General features: G+C 37.5%; 1 protein-coding gene and 1 long non-coding RNA gene across 46 annotated transcripts in view; one reads left to right on the top strand and one right to left on the bottom strand.

Moving 5' to 3' along the window:
• The window catches only part of LOC145506383 (olfactory receptor 4A47-like), a 162,709-nt gene that overhangs the window by 121,730 nt on the left and 20,800 nt on the right, over positions 1 to 20,179 (top strand). For 9 of the 45 annotated variants that reach the window (XR_014053885.1, XR_014053866.1, XR_014053896.1 and 6 more), the window contains one exon: positions 925 to 1,078. The exons of 3 other annotated variants lie outside the window; for them this stretch is intronic. Coding sequence is in view for 9 of the 42 variants with exons in the window: in XM_081490951.1 (XP_081347077.1) it covers positions 968 to 1,897 (930 nt within the window). In the remaining 33 variants the exon portion in view is untranslated. Of the gene's footprint in view, positions 1 to 924; positions 2,410 to 2,543; positions 2,673 to 6,816; positions 7,990 to 17,092; positions 17,161 to 17,491; positions 17,561 to 19,841; positions 20,002 to 20,179 lie in introns of those variants that run through there. 33 more of the 45 variants (XM_081490951.1, XM_081490944.1, XM_081490902.1 and 30 more) reach the window with 11 other exon arrangements.
• Positions 9,170 to 20,179, bottom strand: part of LOC145506790 (uncharacterized) — a 95,433-nt gene continuing 84,423 nt past the window's right edge. The window contains exon 6 of the long non-coding RNA XR_014054343.1: positions 9,170 to 10,007. This is a non-coding gene — a long non-coding RNA (uncharacterized LOC145506790). The remainder of the gene's footprint in view (positions 10,008 to 20,179) is intronic.

A 20,179-nucleotide genomic window follows, 5' to 3' on the forward strand; every position in this document is an offset into this window, starting at 1 on the left:
AGAGTGGACCAGGAGGAAATTAAGTAGGGGATGATCACATTTGTGATGTATTTTGAAAATAGAGTTAGTAGGATTTATTAATTCTCATGAGAGTAAAAAATGAGTTAAGAGTACTGAAATTTTGTTTCTGAATATTAACATGAAAATTATAGCATTTAATGAGACAAATAAGGAATGCCTCTTTAAATTTTGCTTAGAAAATGCTCATGTTTATTGTGGAAAATTTAGAAGTTATGTTTTACAATAGTAAATTGCTATTCAATTGGAATTCAAAATTAGATATGTTGTAAATAAACATTTGAAATTTAGGGGAAAGATAAGGATTAGAAATACAAAATTAGACTGTTGCAGTATAGTTTATTGGTCAGAAAAGGGAAATATCTACCTAAAGACTGAAAAAGTGTCAGGGAGCTTTGAGACAATTCAAGACAAGGAACTTGTGTTCATACATTCATCTACCCACTGACTATGTGTATTACCTTGAGTGTGTTTCATGTATTATACTCTGTGTCTTTATAAATGCTGCACCTTTTCATGACTTTCTCTTTCTATTTCTTTATACTTTGAATTATTTTTTACACTCAGCTGAAGCATTACTTCCTCTTGAAGGTCTTCTGTGATACTTACTTGATATACTCTTATATTCTGACTCCTCAGTGCTGTGTGGATTTAATGGAACTTCATACATGTGTCTGGAATTGCTTGTTTTCTTTGTTCTGTGTCATATCACTGAGGTTAAAAAAACAAAAACAAAAACACAAGCTATGCCTATTCAAATTGGTAATCAAAATGTCTATGACACATTAGACACAATTGCATGTTCTACTGACATTCTTCCAATGAATGGATAAATAAAACGTTATTTCTATAGATTTTTAGCGTTTTTCCCCTTTAATTGTTATACCCCCCCCCCTTTTTTTTTAGGTAAACTGCTTTAATATGTGAAGTCAGCTCCTGTTCAGATTAGATGGAATCAAGAAATGATGTAACCTACTTTGTCCTTCTGGGTCTCACACAGAATCCAAAGGAGCAGAAAGTCCTTTGTCTTTTGTTGCTGTTCATCTACCTTTTGACTCTGGTAGGCAACCTGTTTATTATAGTGACTATAGCTGTCAGTAAGAACCTGTACTCACCAATGTACTTTTTTCTTGCTAGCTTATCATGTATGGATGTCACTTACTCCAATTCTGTCACCCCCAGATTGATTTCAGAGTTGTTATTCGAGGAAAAACACATATCCTTTGAATCTTGTATGACCCAGCTGCTTACAGAACACTTTTTTGCTGGATCAGAGGTCTTCATTCTGCTGGTGATGGCCTATGACCGCTATGTGGCCATCTGTAAGCTCTTGCGTTATTTGGTGATCATTAGGCAGAGGGTATGTGTTGTGGTGCTGGCGGTGTCCTGGTTTGGAGGTTTTCTGCACTCAGTAATTCAACTTAGCACTATTTATGGGGTCCCATTCTGTGGCCCCAATGTCATCGATCACTTTGTGTGTGACATGTACCCCTTATTGAAATTCGTCTCTACTGACACCTATCTCATTGGAATCTTTGTTATGGCCAATGGAGGACTGATCTGCACTATTGTGTTTCTGCTCTTACTCATCTCCTATGGAGTCATCCTGCAATCTCTGAAGAATCTGACTCAGAAAGGGAGGCAGAATGCCCTCCACACCTGTGGTTTCCACATCACTGTGGTTGTCTGCTTTTTTGTTCCCTGTATTTTCACGTATGTAAGACCTGCTAAGACGTTTCCCCTTGACAAATTATTGAGCGTGTTTTTCACAGTCACAACCCTCATTCTGAACCCATTAATCTACAGTTTAAGAAGTTCTGAGCTAACTTATGCTATGAAGATGCCCTGGAGAAGAAACATCATATCTCATATTCAATAAGTGCATCATCCACCATGAAGGGAGTAATTTGACATCAGGTTGCATTTCCTTAGAATGCAGAAGTCATTTTAAAATTTGATTCTGATTTCTCTTTCTTCAAAGAGTTTATGGTAATTATAATTATACAACCAGGGTATAATAACAGTTTACCTACGTACTAGAATATGAAGTCTATAATTAACTTATCAGTGTACCTAGAATGGTGTAATGCCTATATAGCAAGAGATTAATATGTAATGAATTAACAAGTAAATTATTATACAGTTATTCTGATTTTTCATCAACTTATGCATTTATATTTTTTATTCTTTTTCAGAGGCAGTGTAATCTTTACTTAGCATCTTGTCACTTAAGTTAACATTTTTACTTATACAGTTTAAAATACATAATTCTGTATGACTTGCCTTTACTGTATTGCATTCACATTATAGACAACATTTTTACTTTTATACTTTCAGTGTTTACAATGAAACTGAAGTAAAATAGATAATAATAAATAGCATAAGCAAAAACTGAATGCTAGGAAACTGTATTCTCTCAGTAGAGTGCGACTCTGCAACCCAATGGACTGTAGTACACCAGGCTCCTCTCTGCACAGAATTCTATAGGCAAGAATACTTGAGTGGATTGCCATTCCCTTTTCCAGGAGATCTTCGCAACCCAGGGATGGAACCTGGGTGTCCCGCATTGCAGGCAGTTTCTTTACTGTATGATCCCCAAGGAGATCCAAATAGCATGAGGTGAAATTTAAAATGAATTTTCTGTTTTTCTCTCAGCTTCTTCTAGTCCTCATTCTCAGAGGTTGAACCTAAATTTGTTTCTTAATTTTCATCTAGTAATAATCTTTGCAGATGCAAGTATATTCTCTCTATATATATTTGTTTCTTTCTAAATATGTATCACTTGCTTGCTTTTGCTATGCAATATCTTAAAGATATTTCCATACCAGTCCATATAGATTTCTTAAATTTTCTCATTTTGCACAACACTCTTTATAAATTTATATCTAAATTAATATCCATTCCTTTCATGAGATTCCCAGGCTTTTCTATGACAGTTACATTTCCAATAAATATATGTTTTTGAATATGTGCAAATATAAGTTTCTAGGTGTAGAATTGTTGATATTACATTTGATTTAATGGTCAGGTACTACATGCATTTAAAATGCTGATACTGATATTTATTGCCAAAATATCATTCTCTTTTTTTTTTAATTTATTTCTCAATTTGGCAAAAATTGCTTTACAATGTTTTGTGTTGGTTTCTGCCATACAACAGCCCAAATCAGTCATAATTATGCACGTGTCACCTTACCTCCTAGCTCAGTGGGTAAAGAATTTGCCTGGAATGCAGGAGACCGGAGTTTGATTCCTGGGTCGATAAGATCCCCTGGAGCAGGAAATGGCAACCTACTTCAGGATTCTTGCCTGGAGAGTCCCATGGATAGAGGAGCCTGACAGGCTACAGTCCGTGGGTCACAAGAGCCGAACACGACTTAGTGACTAAACCAGCACCACTCCATCTTGAGCCTCCCTCTGCTTCCCCGACTGCACCCCTGTAGGTCACCACAGAGTGCCAAGCTGGGCTCCCTGTGTTATATAGCAACTTCTCACAGTTATCTGTTTTATACAAGATAGTGTATATATGTCGCTGCTACTTTCTCTGTTTGTCCCACACTTTCCTTCCCCTACTGCGTCCATGAGTCCTGTCTCTATATCTGCATCTCCATTTCTTTCCTGCAAATAGGTTCATTTTTCTAGATTCCATATAGATAGTTAATATACTATATTTGTTTTTCTCTTTCTGACTTACTTCACTCCAAACTATTGCCCTTGAGGTTGTACTAACAGCTACTATGTCTGTGCTTAGTTGTTCAGTTGTGTCTCACTGTTTGTGACCCCATGGACTGTAACCTGCCAGGTTTCTCTGTTCTTGGGATTTCTCAGGCAGGAATACTGGAATGGATTGCCATTTCCTCCCTCGGGGGCTCTTTCTGACTCAGGAATCGAACCTGCATCTCCTGTGTCTCCTTTACTCGCTGAGCCATCAAGGAAGCCCTAATAACAGTTTCTGTCCTGTTCATAGTCCATGTGAATTTTTTGTCCACATTCTCAACGACCAGTATCTGATAAATATTTATCACATCTAATTAAAGTTATTTTTTACATTAACTGAAACCCTTTTGATATAATTAAGTTTGAACATCTTCCCATATGTATGATTTGATTTGTATTTGTTTATGGATTTTATATATATGTCTTTAATATGATTCATTCAATTTTTTATTTTTAAGAGAGAATTTGAAACAAAAGAAATGATATCTTTTACATTGTATATATGGTTAATAATTTCTGGATATATATTTTAATTTTTTTATCCCATGTAGAATTATTTCTGCATGTATTTTTTTTTGTATTTTATATTAAATTAAAAAACAAAAACGTATCCTGCTTAGGAAGAATTTTCTCATTTCACTTGTGCCAAAACTTCATTTTTTTTTGCATTTAATTTTAAAGCATTTTTTACATCTTTAAAGCATATATTACATCTTACATTAAAGCATTTGATTCATTTTGATTTAGGATTTTCAAGAGGGGTTGATTGTATTTGTTTTGTAAATTTTAGAATTTTTTAAAAATATTCACTTTATCTTTTTGCCATTGATTTGAAATTCTGACTATTGTATTTTTACCTCCAAATGTATTTGGGTCTAATTCAAAACTCTAATCTTTTTCACTGATCTCTTTATTCATGTGTGCATTGACACATAATTGCTATGATATCTAAGATATTTTGACATGTGAAGAGTCTCAGTTCAGTTCAGGCGCTCAGTCGTGTCTGACTCTTTGCGACCCCATGAATCACAGCACGCCAGTCATCCCTGTCCATTACTAACACCAGGAGTTTATCCAAACTCATGTCCATTGAGTCGGTGATGCCATCCAGCCATCTCATCCTCTGTCGTCCCCCTCTCCTCCTGCCCCCAATCCTTCCCAGCATCAGGGTCTTTTCCAATGAGTCAACTTTTCGCAGGAGGTGGCCAAAGTATTGGAGTTTCAGCTTCAACATCAGTTTAGGATAGACTGGTTGGATCTCCTTGCAGTCCAAGAGACTCTCAAGAGTCTTCTACAACATCACAGTTCAAAAGCATCAATTCTTCAGTGCTCAGCTTTCTTCACAGTCCAACTCTCATATCCATACATGACTACTGGAAAAACCATAGCCTGGACTAGATGGACCTTTGTTGGCAAAGTAATGTCTCTGCTTTTTAATATGCTATCTAGTTTGGTCATAACTTTCCTTCCAAGGAGTAAGTGTCTTATAATTTTGTGGCTGGAATCACCATCTGCAGTGAATTTGGAGCCCAGAAAAATAAAGTCTGACACTGTTTCCACTGTTTCCCCATCTATTTCCTAGGAAGTGATGGGACCAGATGCCATGATCTTAGTTTTCTGAATGTTGAGCTTTAAGCCAACTTTTTCACTCTCCTCTTGCACTTTCATCAAGAGGTTCTTTAGTTCTTCTTCACTTTCTGCCATAAGGGGGGTGTCATCTGCATTTCTGAGGTTATTGATATTTCTCCTGGCAATCTTGATTCCAGCTTGTGGCTTCTTCCAGCCCAGTGTTTCTCATGACGTATATACGTTAAATAAGCAGGGCGACAATATACAGCCTTGACATACTCCTTTTCCTATTTGGAACGAGTCTGTTGTTCCATGTCCAGTTCTAACTGTTGCTTCCTGACCTGCATACAGGTTTCTCAAGAGACAGGTCAGATGGTCTGGTATTCCCATCTCTTTCAGTATTTTCCAGTTTATTGTGATCCACGTAGTCAAAGGCTTTGGCATAGTCAATAAAGCAGAAATAGATGTTTTTCTGGAACTCTCTTGCTTTTTTGATGACCCAGCAGATGTTGGCAATTTGATCTCTGGTTCCTCTGCCTTTGTAAAACCAGCTTGAATATCTGGCAGTTCACAGTTCAAGTATTGCTGAAGCCTGGCTTGGAGAATTTTGAGCATTACTTTACTAGCATGTGAGATGAGTGCAAGTAGTTGTGAAGAGTCTAGCAGTCCCTTATTAGTATTCTTTCTCAGAATTTTGCCTAAGCCCATATATTTCTATTTTAAAATTATTAAAATAAGATAATATATTAAGTATAAATAAGATAAAACTTTGGAGAATGCAATGGCAACCCACTCCAGTACTCTTGCCTGGAAAATCCCAGGGACAGCGGAGCCTGGTGGGCTGCCGTCTGTGGGGTCGCACAGAGTCAGACACGACTGAAGTGACTTAGCAGCAGCAGCAGCAAGATAAAAGTTCAAATTAAAATTAGCTTAAAATTGTTAAAATAAATTTAAAATATATTCAAAACAATTATTTTCATTAAGATTCCCATTGAGAAGATTAATTTAAGAAGAGTTTATACCTTTAGAGTATGAAAAACTCTTATCCAGATAAGAATTGATGTTTTCAGTTAACAAGTCACATATTGTAAAATCGAGTGAAACTTACAGTTCCTGTCCGTGTTACTAATCCCTTGTAGATAGCTGCTATTCTTTAGCTATGATACCTAAAATGCTAACAACTGCTTTAGGACAAAAATCATCTCTTTCAAGGAAGTTCAGGACTTAAATCACTGCTGAGCATCTTGTGCTGCTGAGATCTTCTTGCTATGATAAGTCATTTCAGTCCTGTCTGACTCTTTGCAATCCTGTGGACCGTGGACTGCCAGGATTCTCTGTCCATGGGATTCTCCAGGAAGAATACAGTAACAGCAACAATAACAAAAAAGAATGAAAGAAAAAGAAAAAAAACTGAAAAAAAAGAAAAAAAAAATTGTTGATATACAGTTTTAGAGGCTTTTTTCTGAAATGCAAACATGTTTATTTTATTTTGACTTATTACAACCACGGGAGGAGAAGGGGACGACAGAGGATGAGATGGTTGGATGGCATCACCGACTCGATGGACATGGGTTTGGGTAGACTCCGGGAGTTGGTGATGGACAGAGAGGCCTGGCGTGCTGCAATTCATGGGGTCGCAAAGAGTCGGACACGAGTGAGCGACTGAACTGAACTGAGCAGAGAAGAATTGCATGGCATCTCTCACCTCCAGTCACCAGTTTCTCTGTAACTTAGTCTTTCATGGCCAAGGACTATTAATTATTATTTCAATCTACATTTGTGCATGTGTGCTTAGTAGCTCAGTCATGACTCTGCAACCTGATGGAGTATAGCCCACCAGGTTCCTCTGTCCATGGGATTCTCCAGGGAAGAATACTGGAGTGGGTTGCCATTCCCTTCTCCAGGGCATTTTTCCAACCCAGGAGTTAAACCTGGATCTCCTGCATTGCAGGTGGATTCTAAGCCAGCAGGGAAGGCCCAATTTACATTTAGCAACTCAAAATTGAAAGGATTCCATGAACAACAAAACAGCAAGTGATTTCCTGAAGTGCTTTAGTATGGATAAAATAATAAACTATAAAAATACAAATCATTAGTAAAGCTTTTTTCTTCCTGGAGAATCGTATTCAGAAATTAATGCAAACATCTAAGGTATGCATGTATGCTTTTTCACCCATCATGTTTGTGTGTGTGTGTGTGTGTTTGTGTGTGTGTGTGTGTGTGTGTATTCCACTGCCAAAGGAGACATGTAAAATAATATCAGATTTGCTACTATCTATAGTACTGGTTTCTCCCAAGAACTGTGCTTGCAGGGTTAGTTCAGGAAGGTGATTGCCCAAAAACCAAATCAGAGTCATATCTCATCACCTTCAGCTGAAATAATTTATAATTTAATCTTACATGCAGGGTATTAAATTAGTATTACTCATCAGAACTTGCTTATTAATAAAACAAGCCGAATTAGCCACTGGAGAATCATATTTGGAAATTCAATGACAATTTTACATTTTTAATAAAGGCTCAGAAATATTATTGCAAAGCAGGTGGTATAGAGAACTGTGGTCAAACTTGACATGCATTAATAATTGAAGTGTGGAACGTGACAGAGGTGAAAATTGATATTGATTTCTTTTCTCTAATATTTGGAGGAGTTCTAAAAGCTAAATAAAATGAGATAACAAGATATATCAAGTCTCACTGATTTCTTTGATCATCTCCTCCCCACATATCACTCCTTCGCCTATCATGTTTTGAATAATTCAGTGCCCATAGTCTTTCCAGTTCAATGCATTATAAAACACACTCAAGCTGAGTTTCAATCATATTAGACTGAAAGCTGAATTTTTTATGAAGGATTATTTAAAACAAAATGCGTCTTGAGCCCGACAGCCTTTGAAACCAAACAATCCTGGGAATTCAGTAAGGAAATGTCAACACTGTGCAGAATTTTTCGATTCAGAAAATTAAAGGAATCCTATTTGATGTATATTAACCATATCGATATTAACAACCTTCTGCTGGATTTCCACACTGATTTGAGAGCTGAGGTACTATTGGTCTTGTGTTTTAACTAGTTGTGAAAGCACTGAGAGAGTTGTTCTTGGGTTGAACTTGACCTGCCTCTGGGAATGCTCTCTGTTCCATCCATTTAGAAAAGCTTTATTCAGGTGCATTTTTCTGCCCTCATTCTTCTCATTTGCATCCCTTGGGAAAAAGAAAGATGTTCCATATAGATGTTAACACTGCAGATGCTGTTTGGCAACAGTGTTTTTCAGCTTCCCATCTTAAAAAAATTATATTGCTGACCACCCATTTGACTGAAAAGTGATTCATTTTACTGACAGACACCTGGACTGAGATGTGGGAGGTGAGATGAAATGGGGGATTGGTGTTGAAATATATACACTATTGATACTATGTGTAAAATAGATAACTAATGAGAATCTTCAGTGGAGCTTCCTAGGTGGCTCAGTGGTAAAGAATCCGCCAGCCAACACAGGAGACACAGGAGAGGGGGGTTTGATCCCTGGGTCAAATCTCCTGGAGAAGGAGATGGCAATCTGTTCTAGTATTCTTGCTGGAATAATCCCATGGACAGAGTAGTCTGGCTGGCTGCAGTTCATGGGGTTGCAGAGAGTCAGACAAAACTGAGCAACTGAGCACAAGCACACACAGGAACCGACTGTATAGCACAGGGAACTCTTTTCAATATTCTACGGTGACCTAAATGGGAAGGAAATCCTAAAAAGAGGGCATACATGTATACCTATAGCTGATTCACCCTGCTGTACAGTAGAAACACAACACTGTAAAGTAACTATACTCCAAAAAAAAAAATTTCTTAAGAGAAACCAAAACAAACAGATCATTTCAAACTTCCTTTTTAATTTTTAGTCATAGCTCTATGTTGCAACCCTACTTGTTTAAAAGTCAGATCATGAAGGTTCCTTCCTATGAACTTCAAAATAATTAACCAAAATAGTCTTCAAGAGGCTATATAAAAAGCAAGCAGAATATTAATAATTATCAGTCTTTCTCTTGAGTTATATAGTATCTTATAAATTCAACTAAGGGAAACTCAAATGGACAGTGTCACAGTAGCCAAGCATACCAGCACTGTTATCTCACCATTCGTTAATTTTCTCTGCCAAGTCACCCTGAACCTTAGACTACTGAGAATGTCTTTTTAATTAATTTTTAAGGTTCTCCTCATTTTGAATTGAAAAATGGTCACAATTTTACAAGTAAAATTAAAAAAAATACATGAAAGTAGGAGACCGTCTGAGATATTCTCATTAGGCATTAAATACATATAATTTAAAAACATACACAGACAAACACACAAAAATACATATATACATGCACTGGGCTAAACCTCCATCCTTCCTGTCAGTTGAACATAGGTCTACTGTTTTACAAACAGGGAATCCATTCCACAGTGTAATTAGGGAAATTGGCTGGACCATCCCTTTTGAATAGAATTCCATGTAGCCACTTTTTAAAGTTATCCAGATCTTGGTCCCTTCTAGCAATCTACTCCAATATTGTGTATGTACTCATGTTCAGTCATGTCCAACTCTCTGCAACCCCATGGACTGTGGCCTGCCAGGCTCCTCTGTCCGTGGAATTTTCCAGGCAAGAATACTGGAGCTGGTTGCCATTTCCTTCTCCAACACTGTGTAGTCAATCGAATTATCTTCCTTCTAAAGCCAGATGAGAAAGAAAAAGTGAGGTGAAGAACTAAGGTAACTGACCAAAAAGGTGGAGGAAAAGGAACGAAAACAAATTCCCAAATTTCACTTCCCCCCATATTCTCTGTACTTTGCAAGAGAAAAATATTTGGATCTGAGTTCCTTTCATTCTTGGGCTTCCCTGGTGGCTCAGATTCTTAACCACTGCTGGTTCAAAGTGTGAGAAATAAAAAGGTAAAAAAGAAAACAGACAGAAGTGGTATGGACCGAACAGAAGCACAAGATATTAAAAAAAGGTGGCAAGACTAAACAGAAGAACTATACCAAAAAGATCTTAATGACCCAGATAACAGTGATGATGTGATCACTCACCTAGAGCCAGACATCTTGGAGTCTGAAGTCAAGTGGGCCTCATGAAGCATCAGTATAAACAAAGCTAGTGGAGGTGATGGAATTCCAGTTGAGCTATTTCAAATCCTAAAAGATGATGCTGTGAAAGTGCTGCACTCAATATGTCAGCAAATCTGGAAAACTCAGCAGTGGCCACAGGACTGGAAGAGGTCAGTTTTCATTCCAATCCCGAAGAAAGGCAATGCCAAAGAATGTTCAAACTACTGCACAATTGCACTCATCTCACACGCTAGCAAAGTAATCCTCAAAATTCTCCAAGCCAGGCTTCAACAGTACATGAACCAAGAACTTCCAGATGTTCAAGCTGGTTTTAAAAAAGGCAAAGGAATCAGAGATCAAACTGCTAACATCCATTGGATCATCGAAAAAGTGAAAGAGTTTCAGAAAAACATCTATTTCTGCTTTATTGACTATGCCAAAGCCTTTGACTGTGTGGATCACAAGAAACTGTGGAAAATTCTGAAAGAGATGGGAATACCAGACAACCTGACCTGCCTCTTGAGAAATCTATATGCAGGTCAAGAAACAACAGTTAGAACTGGACATGAAACAACAGACTGGTTCCAAATCGGGAAAGGAGTACGTCAAGGCTGTATATCGTCACCTTGCTTATTTAACTTTTATGTAGAGTACATCATGAGAACTACCAGGCTGAATGAAGCACAACTTAAAATCGAGATTTCCAGGAGAAATATCAATAACCTCTGATATGCAGATGGCATCACCCTTATGGCAGAAAACAAAGAGGAACTGAAGAGGCTCTTGATGAAAGTGAAAGAGGAGTAGCTGATTCATGTCAATGTATGGCAAAAACCACTGCAATATTGTAAAGTAATTAGCCTCCAATTAAAATAAATAAATTAATTTAAAGAAAGTGAAAGAGGAGAGTGAAAAAGTTGGCTTAAAACTCAACATTCAAAAACCAAAGGTCACGGCATACGATCCTATCACTTCATGGCAAATAGATGGTGAAACCGTGGAAACAGTGACAGACTTTATTTTCTTGGGTTCCAAAATCGCTGCAGATGGTGACTGCACCCATGAATTAAAAGATGCTTGCTTGTTGGAAGAAAAGCTATGACCAACCTAGACAGCATATTAAGAAGCAGAGACATTACTTTGACAACAAAGATCTATCTCATCCAAGCTATGGTTTTTCCAGTAGTCACGTGTGGATGTGAGAGTTGGACTATAAAGAAAGCTGAGTGCCGAAGAATTGATGCGTTTGAACTGTGGTGTTGGAGAAGACTCTTTGAGAGTCCCTTGGACTGCAAGAAGTTCCAACCAATCCATCCTAAAGGAAATCAGTCCTGAATAGTCACTGGAAGGACTGATGCCGAAGCTGAAGCTCCAATACTTTGGCCACCTGATGTGAAGAGCTGACTCACTGAAAAAGACCCTGATGCTGGGAAAGATTGAAGGCAGGAGAAGGGGACGACAGAGGATGAGATAGTTGGATGGCATCACCAATTCAGTGGACACGAGTTTGAGTAAACTCCAGGAGTTGATGATGGACAGGGAAGCCTAGCATGATGCAGTCCATGGGGTCACAAAGAGCAGGACGGGTCTGAGCGACTGAACTGAACTATGTTTATCAATTCTTTCTTTCATGGATTGTGCCTTTGGGGTTATATCTTAAAAGTTATTGCCATACCCAAGGTCATCTAGGTTTTCCTATGTTATCTTCTACGAGTTTTATAGTTCTGTGTTTTACATTAAGATCTCATTTTGAGCTAATTTTTATGAAGGATGTGAAGTCTGGGTCTAGATTTCTTTTTTTTTTTTTTAATGGATATTCAGTTTTTCTAGCCCTATTTGTTGAAAGGACTATCTTTGCTCCATTATATTGCTTTTGTTCTTTTGACAAAGATGAGGTGACTGTATTCATGTTGTTCATTTTGAGGCTTTTTATTCTGTTCCATTGATATATTTGTTCTTTCACCAATATCACGCTGTCTTGATACTATATCTTCAAAGTAAATCTTCAAGGTGGGTAATATTCCTTCAACTTTGTCCTCGTTCAATAAGGTAATAGCTATTTTGGGTTTTTTGCCTCTTCATATACCATCTCACACCAGTCAGAATGGCTGCTATCCAAAAGTCTACAAACAATAAATGCTGGAGAGGGTGTGGAGAAAAGGGAACCCTCTTACACTTGATGGGAATGCAAACTAGTACAGCCGCTATGGAGAAAAATGTGAAGATTCCTTAAAAAACTGGAAATAGAACTACCATCTGACCCAGCAATCCCACTGCTGGACATACACACTGAGGAAACTATAACTGAAAGAGACACATGTACACAAATGTTCACTGCAGCACTGTTTACAATAGCCAGGACATGGAAGCAACCTAGATGTCCATCAGCAGACGAATGGATAAGAAAGTTATGGTGCATACACACCATGGAAAATTACTCAGCTATAGAAAAGAACGCATTTGAGTGCGTTCTAATGAGGTAGATGAAACTGGAGTCTATTATACAAAGTGAAGCAAGTCAGAAAGTAAAACACCAATACAGTATATTAATGCATATATATGGAATTTAGAAAGCTGGTAATGATGACCCTATATGCGAGACAGCAAAAGAGACACGGATGTAAAGAAGACTTTTGGACTCTGTGGGAGAAGGCGAGGGTGGGATAATTTGAGAAAATAGCAAGCAAATATGTATATTACCATATGTGAAATAGATGATCAGTCCAAGTTCGACGCATGAAGCAGGGCACTCAAAGCCGGTGCATTGGGACAACCTAGAGGAATTGGATAAGGAGGCAAGTGGGAGGGGGGTTCAGGGCAGGGGGACACACGTACACCCGTGGCTGATTCATGTCAATGTATGGCAAAAACCACCACAGTATTGTAAAGTAATTAGCCTCCAATTAAAATAATCAATTTTTAAAAAAGACCAAAAAAATAAATTTTAGAATCAATGTGACAGTATCCATAAAATAACTTTCTGGGATTGTGATTGGAATTGCACTGTATTTCTACAGATTACATTGGGAAAAAACTAGTATTTTGGTAATGCTGAATATTCCTATCATGAACATGCAATGTCTCTTGATTTATTTATTCTTTGATCTCATTCATCAGGGTTTTGTAGTTTTCCACCTATTGAGGAAAACAATAGAGGTTTGGTACATGTTTTATTAGATTTATACTGAAGTTATTCATTTTTGGTGGTGCTAATGTATGCAGTGTTTGTTTTTTTTTCAATTCTGAAATCTTTTGTTTTATTTATTTATTTTTTTAATAAATTTATTTATTTCAGTTGGGGGCTAATTACTTTACAATATTGTAGTGGTTTTTGCCATACATGGACATGAATCAGCCATGGGTTTACATGTGTTCCCCATCCTGAACCCCCCTCCCTCCTCCCTCCCCATCCCATCCCTCTGGGTCATCCCATTGTCCCAGCCCTGAGCATTTGTCTCATGCATCGAACCTGGAATGGTGTTCTGTTTCACATATGGTAATATACAAGTTTCAATGCTATTCTCTCAGAACGTCCCACCCTCACCTTCTCCCTCAGATTCCGTAAGACTGTTCTATGCATCTGTGTCTCTTATTCTGTCTCGCATATAGGGTTATCATTACCATCTTTCAAATTCCATATATATGCGTTAGTATACTGTATTGGTGTTTTTCTTTCTGACTTACTTCACTCTGTATAATGGGCTCCAGTTTCATCCATCTCAATAGAACTGATTCAAATGTATTCTTTTTAATGGCTGAGTAATATTCCATTGTGTATATGTACCACTGCTTCCTTATCCATTCGTCTGCTGATGGACATCTAGGTTGCTTCCATGTCCTGGCTATTGTAAACAGTGCTGCGATGAACACTGGGGTACATGTGTCTCTTTCAATTCTGGTTTCCTCGGTGTGTGTGCCCAGCAGTGGGATTGCTGGGTCATATGGCCGTTCTATTCCCAGTTTTTTAAGGAATCTCCACACTGTTCTCCATAGTGGCTGTACTGGTTTACATTCCCACCAACAGTGTAGGAGGGTTCCCTTTTCTCCACACCCTCTCCAGCATTTATTGCTTGTAGACTTTTGGATAGCAGCCATTCTGACTGGTGTGAAATGGTACCTCATTGTAGTTTTGATTTGCATTTCTCTAATAATGAGTGATGTTGAGCATCTTTTCATGTGTTTGTTAGCCATCTGTATGTCTTCTTTGGAGAAATGTCTGTTTAGTTTTAACCTATTCCCTTGTTCATTTTTTGTATATAGGAAAGCAATTACCTTCTGTATATTAACCTTCATCCTGCCACCTTACCAACATCACTTATTAGTTCTAGGAGTTTTTTGGTCAACTCTTTATTTTCAACATCGATGATCATGTCATCTGTGAACAAAAACAATTTTATGTCTTTCTTCACAATCTGCACACCTCTTATTTCCTTGCCTTGCCTTACTGCATTATCAAGGGCTTAACAGCACAATACTGAAGTGATAATAATGGGGAACATCCTTGTCTTTTTTTTAATCTTAGTGGAAAAACTGAGTTTTTCTCCATTAAGTATGACATTAACTATCAATTTTTTATAGATAATCTTCAACAAGTTAAGAAAATTCTCCTTTATTCCTAGATTATTGAGAGTTTTTATCATGAGTCCACACTGGATTTTGTCAAAAGCTTTTCTGCATGTATTTATGTGCCTATGTGTTTTGGTCTTTTTTTCTCCTTTTTAGTCTTGGATGGATTATATTAATTGATTCTCAAATGTTGAACCAGCCTTACATAACTGAGACAAACTCCATTTTGGTCATGGTATATAATTATTTTTACACTTTTTTGAATTTCATTTACTAATATTTTGTTGAGAATCTCTGACACAATTTTTATCATATTTCTACTACAAACATTTTTGGATCCTAACAAATTTAAGCTAGTAATTAGTCTTATCTAAGTGTGTTTTTTATACATGGATACACCACAGGAGACCTGAGAGAATAGATCATGAATGGTAAAGCCTGAACTTACACTTCTTTTTTTATATTCTAGTGACACCATCACTCAATAAGTGTTTACAGTTTATGTTTTTTTAATTAGATATAATTCATTATATTCATTCATTCAACAGATTCTACAGTAAAAAGAGAGATTTCTAAGGAGGTAGGGTTTATTAATGGGGTTGCAGGTTATTATAAGAAAACTATGAGTGAGTAAGTGAAAGTCGCTCAGTCGTATCCAACTCTGTGCAACCCCATGGACTATACAGTCCATGGAATTCTCCAGATCAGAATACTGGAGCAGGTAGCCTTTCCCTTTTCCAGGGGATCCTCTCAATGCAGGGATTGAACACAAGTCTCCTGTATTGCAGGCAGATTCTTTACCAGCTGAGCCACAAGGGAAGCCCAAGAATACTGGAGTGGGTAGCCTACACCTTCTCCACCAGATCTTCCCAACCCAGGAATTTAACTGGGGCCTCCTGCATTGCAGGTGCATTCTTTACTAACTGAGCTATCAGGGAAGCCCAAGAAAAATAAGCAAGGGCTCATAACGGAGAAGGTGATATTTGAGAAAAGACCTATAAAAGAGAGCGGATGAGTAATGTAGATGCTGAAGAGAACTACAATTTAGGCAATGTGAACAGCAAGTGAAAATGTCTGCTACTGTATTTGTTTTTTTTTTTGCAACACCAAGGACTAAAGAGTACAAGGTGTTTGGAAAAGGGCAAGCAAGGAGAAGAGGTGAGAGAAATAAGTCCAAGTAAGAGCCAAGAGGCTGAATTTTTAAGAAGTTGGGTAAGGATGTTGAACGGTCAAAAGTTAACTGATCATTGGCAAAGTAAATAATTATAATGCCAATTTCCCTGTGTATTCCCTGTGTACTTTAGGGGTAAGAATAGTATTTGTGAACTGATTTCAAAATGTACAAATATTGCCTATGGCATATAACCTACTGGTTAAGAGCACTGACTCTGAAATCAATTTGCCTGGATCTTTTCCCCAGCTATACCTCTTATTAGTGGTGGACTTTTAGGAGTGTTTTTCTTTGAAAAACAGGGGGTTAAAAACCTCACCCATTTTACAGAGCTGTGACATGGAATTAAATACATGTAGAGAGCTTAGAAATCTGTGCTGCTCTTCAGTCTTTTCAAACCAATCTATTATTGTTACTATTATTACTGCTCCATAAGCGGTCCTTGAAAAAATTTGCCAGTTGTTCTCTCTTGTTTTTCTTCTTGTTACATATTCTCTACATCCCACTTAAGTTTCTCACAACCCTATGAGGCTGTTTTCAGATATTTTACACCTCTGTACCTGTTTGTCACAGCAAAAAGTGAAAGAGTGTGGATCACCTTGATCGGCAAACTAGGACTTTGATTTTCTCTCACTTATACACATTGATGAACAGACATGAAAAGAATGACTCCATGGAGCTTTCAGTTTGGAGCCAAATATCCAGGCTCTGTGCAACTCTACACTATTACGCTCAGATGTCGGTCCTTGAGGACCCAAAAGAATGTCAACTAAGCCATCATTATTTCAAGGATATGAAGTATGTTTTTTGTGAAGGTGAACATACAAAAAAAAAGAAAAGGGAGAGGTGTTTTGTATCACAACTTTCTGAGAAACGCTCATAGCTCTAAGATGTAGTTGACAAATTCCCCATCAGGTAAAGCTGTCAAAGTTACCGTATATTTCACCATAAATACATTTTTTTTCCCCAGCAATGGCAATAATGCTGTAACTATACTGCTCAATCCCTCACAGCATCAGCACTGACTACATTAAGAGGGTAAGTGAAAATATCTATCTGGTTGCTTCTGACATAACCTCAAGATTACTTTTGTTTCTATACTCCTATACTCCCTCAATTATAATGTGGAACATGAAGACACATTATTTCTAAATACTAACAAGGGTTATAGTAATAAGTGGCAGACAATCAAGGTGAGTTTTGCCATAGTAGTGTGCTAATTTTGCTACAAGCATGAATGCAAACCCTAAGGATGTAATTTAGAGAAATTCTGTCTGGACTATCCTCTAGGAACTAGAACAAGGAGACTGAGAGAAGATGATTCTGAGTAAATCAGTTCTTTTTTTCTTTTTTTCCCCCCTAATTACAGCTGAATAACAAGCAGCAAACTCCCATGGAAGGTAGTAATCTGTTTGAAGGCAGCTAGGAGGGTGCCCTGGTGAGTGTCTTTTGTATAGTTACTCAAGCACAGACTTGTTGATTACCTGTCAGGGATGCTACAGCAGGAAGAGTTTTGCCATATCTGTGAGACGCAACAAGATCACTTCCAACTCTAAAACCTACAAGTGCAATTTAATCACCAACCCTAGCCATCATTAAGAATGACCTCAAATAACTCCAAATCCATGTATCTACTCACACATTCTTTTCACAGTCAACAGACCTTGAGTGATGACTACATGCCAAACACTATTCTAAGTCACAGAATAAGGGATAAGAAAGGTAACAACCTCTGTCATTGTGGGGCTTTTGTTCTTTGGGAAGAAACTTATCTAAATACAAATAGAAACCAGAGATAATATTTATTTTTATTTTTATCATGTAAAATAAATAAATAAGGTAATCTGATAAAGTTAGGCTAGCAGGACAGTCCAGGACCAAATATCTTTTAAGAAGTGAGTGCCACTGAAAGGAATCATTTACAGAGAATTTTTCTGGAAATGGTATTTCCAAAAAATGGGAACAGTGAATACAAAGGCCCTAAAGCAAGATGAAGCTTAGCTACAATCAAGGAACAAAAAGAAGCTAAAAGGTTAGGTCAGGAGATAACCACAAAAATTGACACCAGCTGGTCCCGAACTTCATGTCTACATATATTCTTGAAATAAGTTATTTGTATATATCATCCAAAAAAAAAGTTGAACTGAAAATTACATTGGAAATTCTGAATGAGATTCTTGACAAAGCCACAACCCTATTAAAGATCACAGCCATCATTCTCAAAAGCTTCACTCTGGCAATCACTTGCAGGCATTTAACAGGGGTGTTTAATATCCTCCTGAAAACACTGGGCAGGAAGAACAAACCTTCCAGCATGCCTGCAATGGGAACCTAGTGTCTCACAACTGAAAATTGGCTTGAGCTTACGCTGCTGACTGCTTTGGCAGCAGTCCAGCATTTAAAACCTTGAATTCCTGTCCATTCATCTGTAGTTGTGTTTATGTCTCTCACTTAAGCAGTTTTCAACACACTTCTGTGGTTCTTTTGATATAGTGAATGTGCAGGTGTATGTCTGACTCTGCCAGGGACTGTGTCCATATCTGGTCTTTATTGCTAAAACAGACATCTTTGAGTATTTGAATCACTGCATATGCCATATTTACTCTTGTGTAGGTAGGCCAATTTTCCTCCAGCTGAAGATATAATTTAAAATTATTTCTCCCTGCTTACTCCTCCATATTCTCCCATTGCCTATGCTAAATAATTCAGCTCACTACTCCAAAAGTGCTGTGAGTCACCCACCCCATCTATATTCTTTCAGGGTTATAGAGAAGGTCAAAACATGCAAAAAAAAAAAAAGAGAGAGCCTATATGGAACAGACTTAGAGAAAAACTGGAAACATCTCAACAGATCAAAGTGATCGCTTCTAGTGAACCAAATTTAATTTTTTTTTTATCTCATTTCCTGGAAAAGGCGCACAATTCAGGAAGACTAGTTAGAAAAGGGAGTGAAAAATTCATTGCAGCTAGCCTGCTTCTACTGTGAAGCTCAAGTTTTGAAACTTTTGCAATTATGAACTGGAAATCCATGTGTTACATAATGCATTTCTGGAAAAATGCCCAAGACACATATGTGCTCTATGAAGCTCTAATACTAACATTAATCTAATGAACAGTATATTAGAAAATGATTTGTGTACATCCTAATGGAAAGCATATTTTCTGAGAGAAGCTTGTAGACTGAAATGCAAAAAAATAATCCATCCCCTAAACACAGCTTCCAGCTACCACATCAACCAATAAGATAAGTTGGTGCACCTTTGCAGAATGCTGAATGATTGCTCTGTTTTCTGTCGCCCAGGGGAAAGCATTTTCCAAATCTCGTGCAGGTGTCTGACAGAGACTACCTAAAAGGAAAGAAGCTGAATTCTCCTTTTTGAGCCCCTAGATGACTTTTTTTCATATATAAGCTTATTTTTTTAATATCAGTTCATTTTTCAAATGCAGCAAAATCCAAGCCCCTGTTTATCCCAGCGGGTTAATTTGGTTAAACCTGATACATCATATTGTGACTGGCCTCATATTTTACTCAAAAAGGGATAGCATCTTTTATCTTTTATTTGTAGTGATCTTCATATTCATTTCTCAACTGAGACAGGTATTTCAGGGAGAGCTTGCATTGATTTCTAATCTTTTTGTCTCTCCCTTTTTGTAACGTACACTTTTGGCCCTTAAGAAATAGCTCTGATAGAAGTTTGCACTTTTTTTTTTTTTTAAAGGAAAAGCAAGAGTTTGAGATCATGGATTTTTTTTAACCTGCTGAAGAGAGAATCAGACTTTGTCACCTTGTAGGTGACACGGCTTTTTTAAAGTGCATTTGTCTTCAAGAGACGGAGCTTGACTTGACTCTTTCATGTAGCTGATTCTGATTACTAACAGGTGAGAGTGAGGCCAGGCTCTAAAGAGAGGCTTAAATGATGTAGGAGATGAGAAATTAAATGTTCCTTGCCAACTACAAATGAATTCATAGGTAGAACCTAGAGTCAAGACCAATAGATTCATAAATGCATTTTAAGGAATCTAAATCCCGTCTAGTTGTCCTGAGAAGCAGCCAAAA

This window comes from Giraffa tippelskirchi, chromosome 1 (assembly GCF_054371585.1).
Source record: "Giraffa tippelskirchi isolate mGirTip1 chromosome 1, T2T-mGirTip1v1.2.pri, whole genome shotgun sequence".
Lineage (NCBI taxonomy): Eukaryota > Metazoa > Chordata > Mammalia > Artiodactyla > Giraffidae > Giraffa > Giraffa tippelskirchi.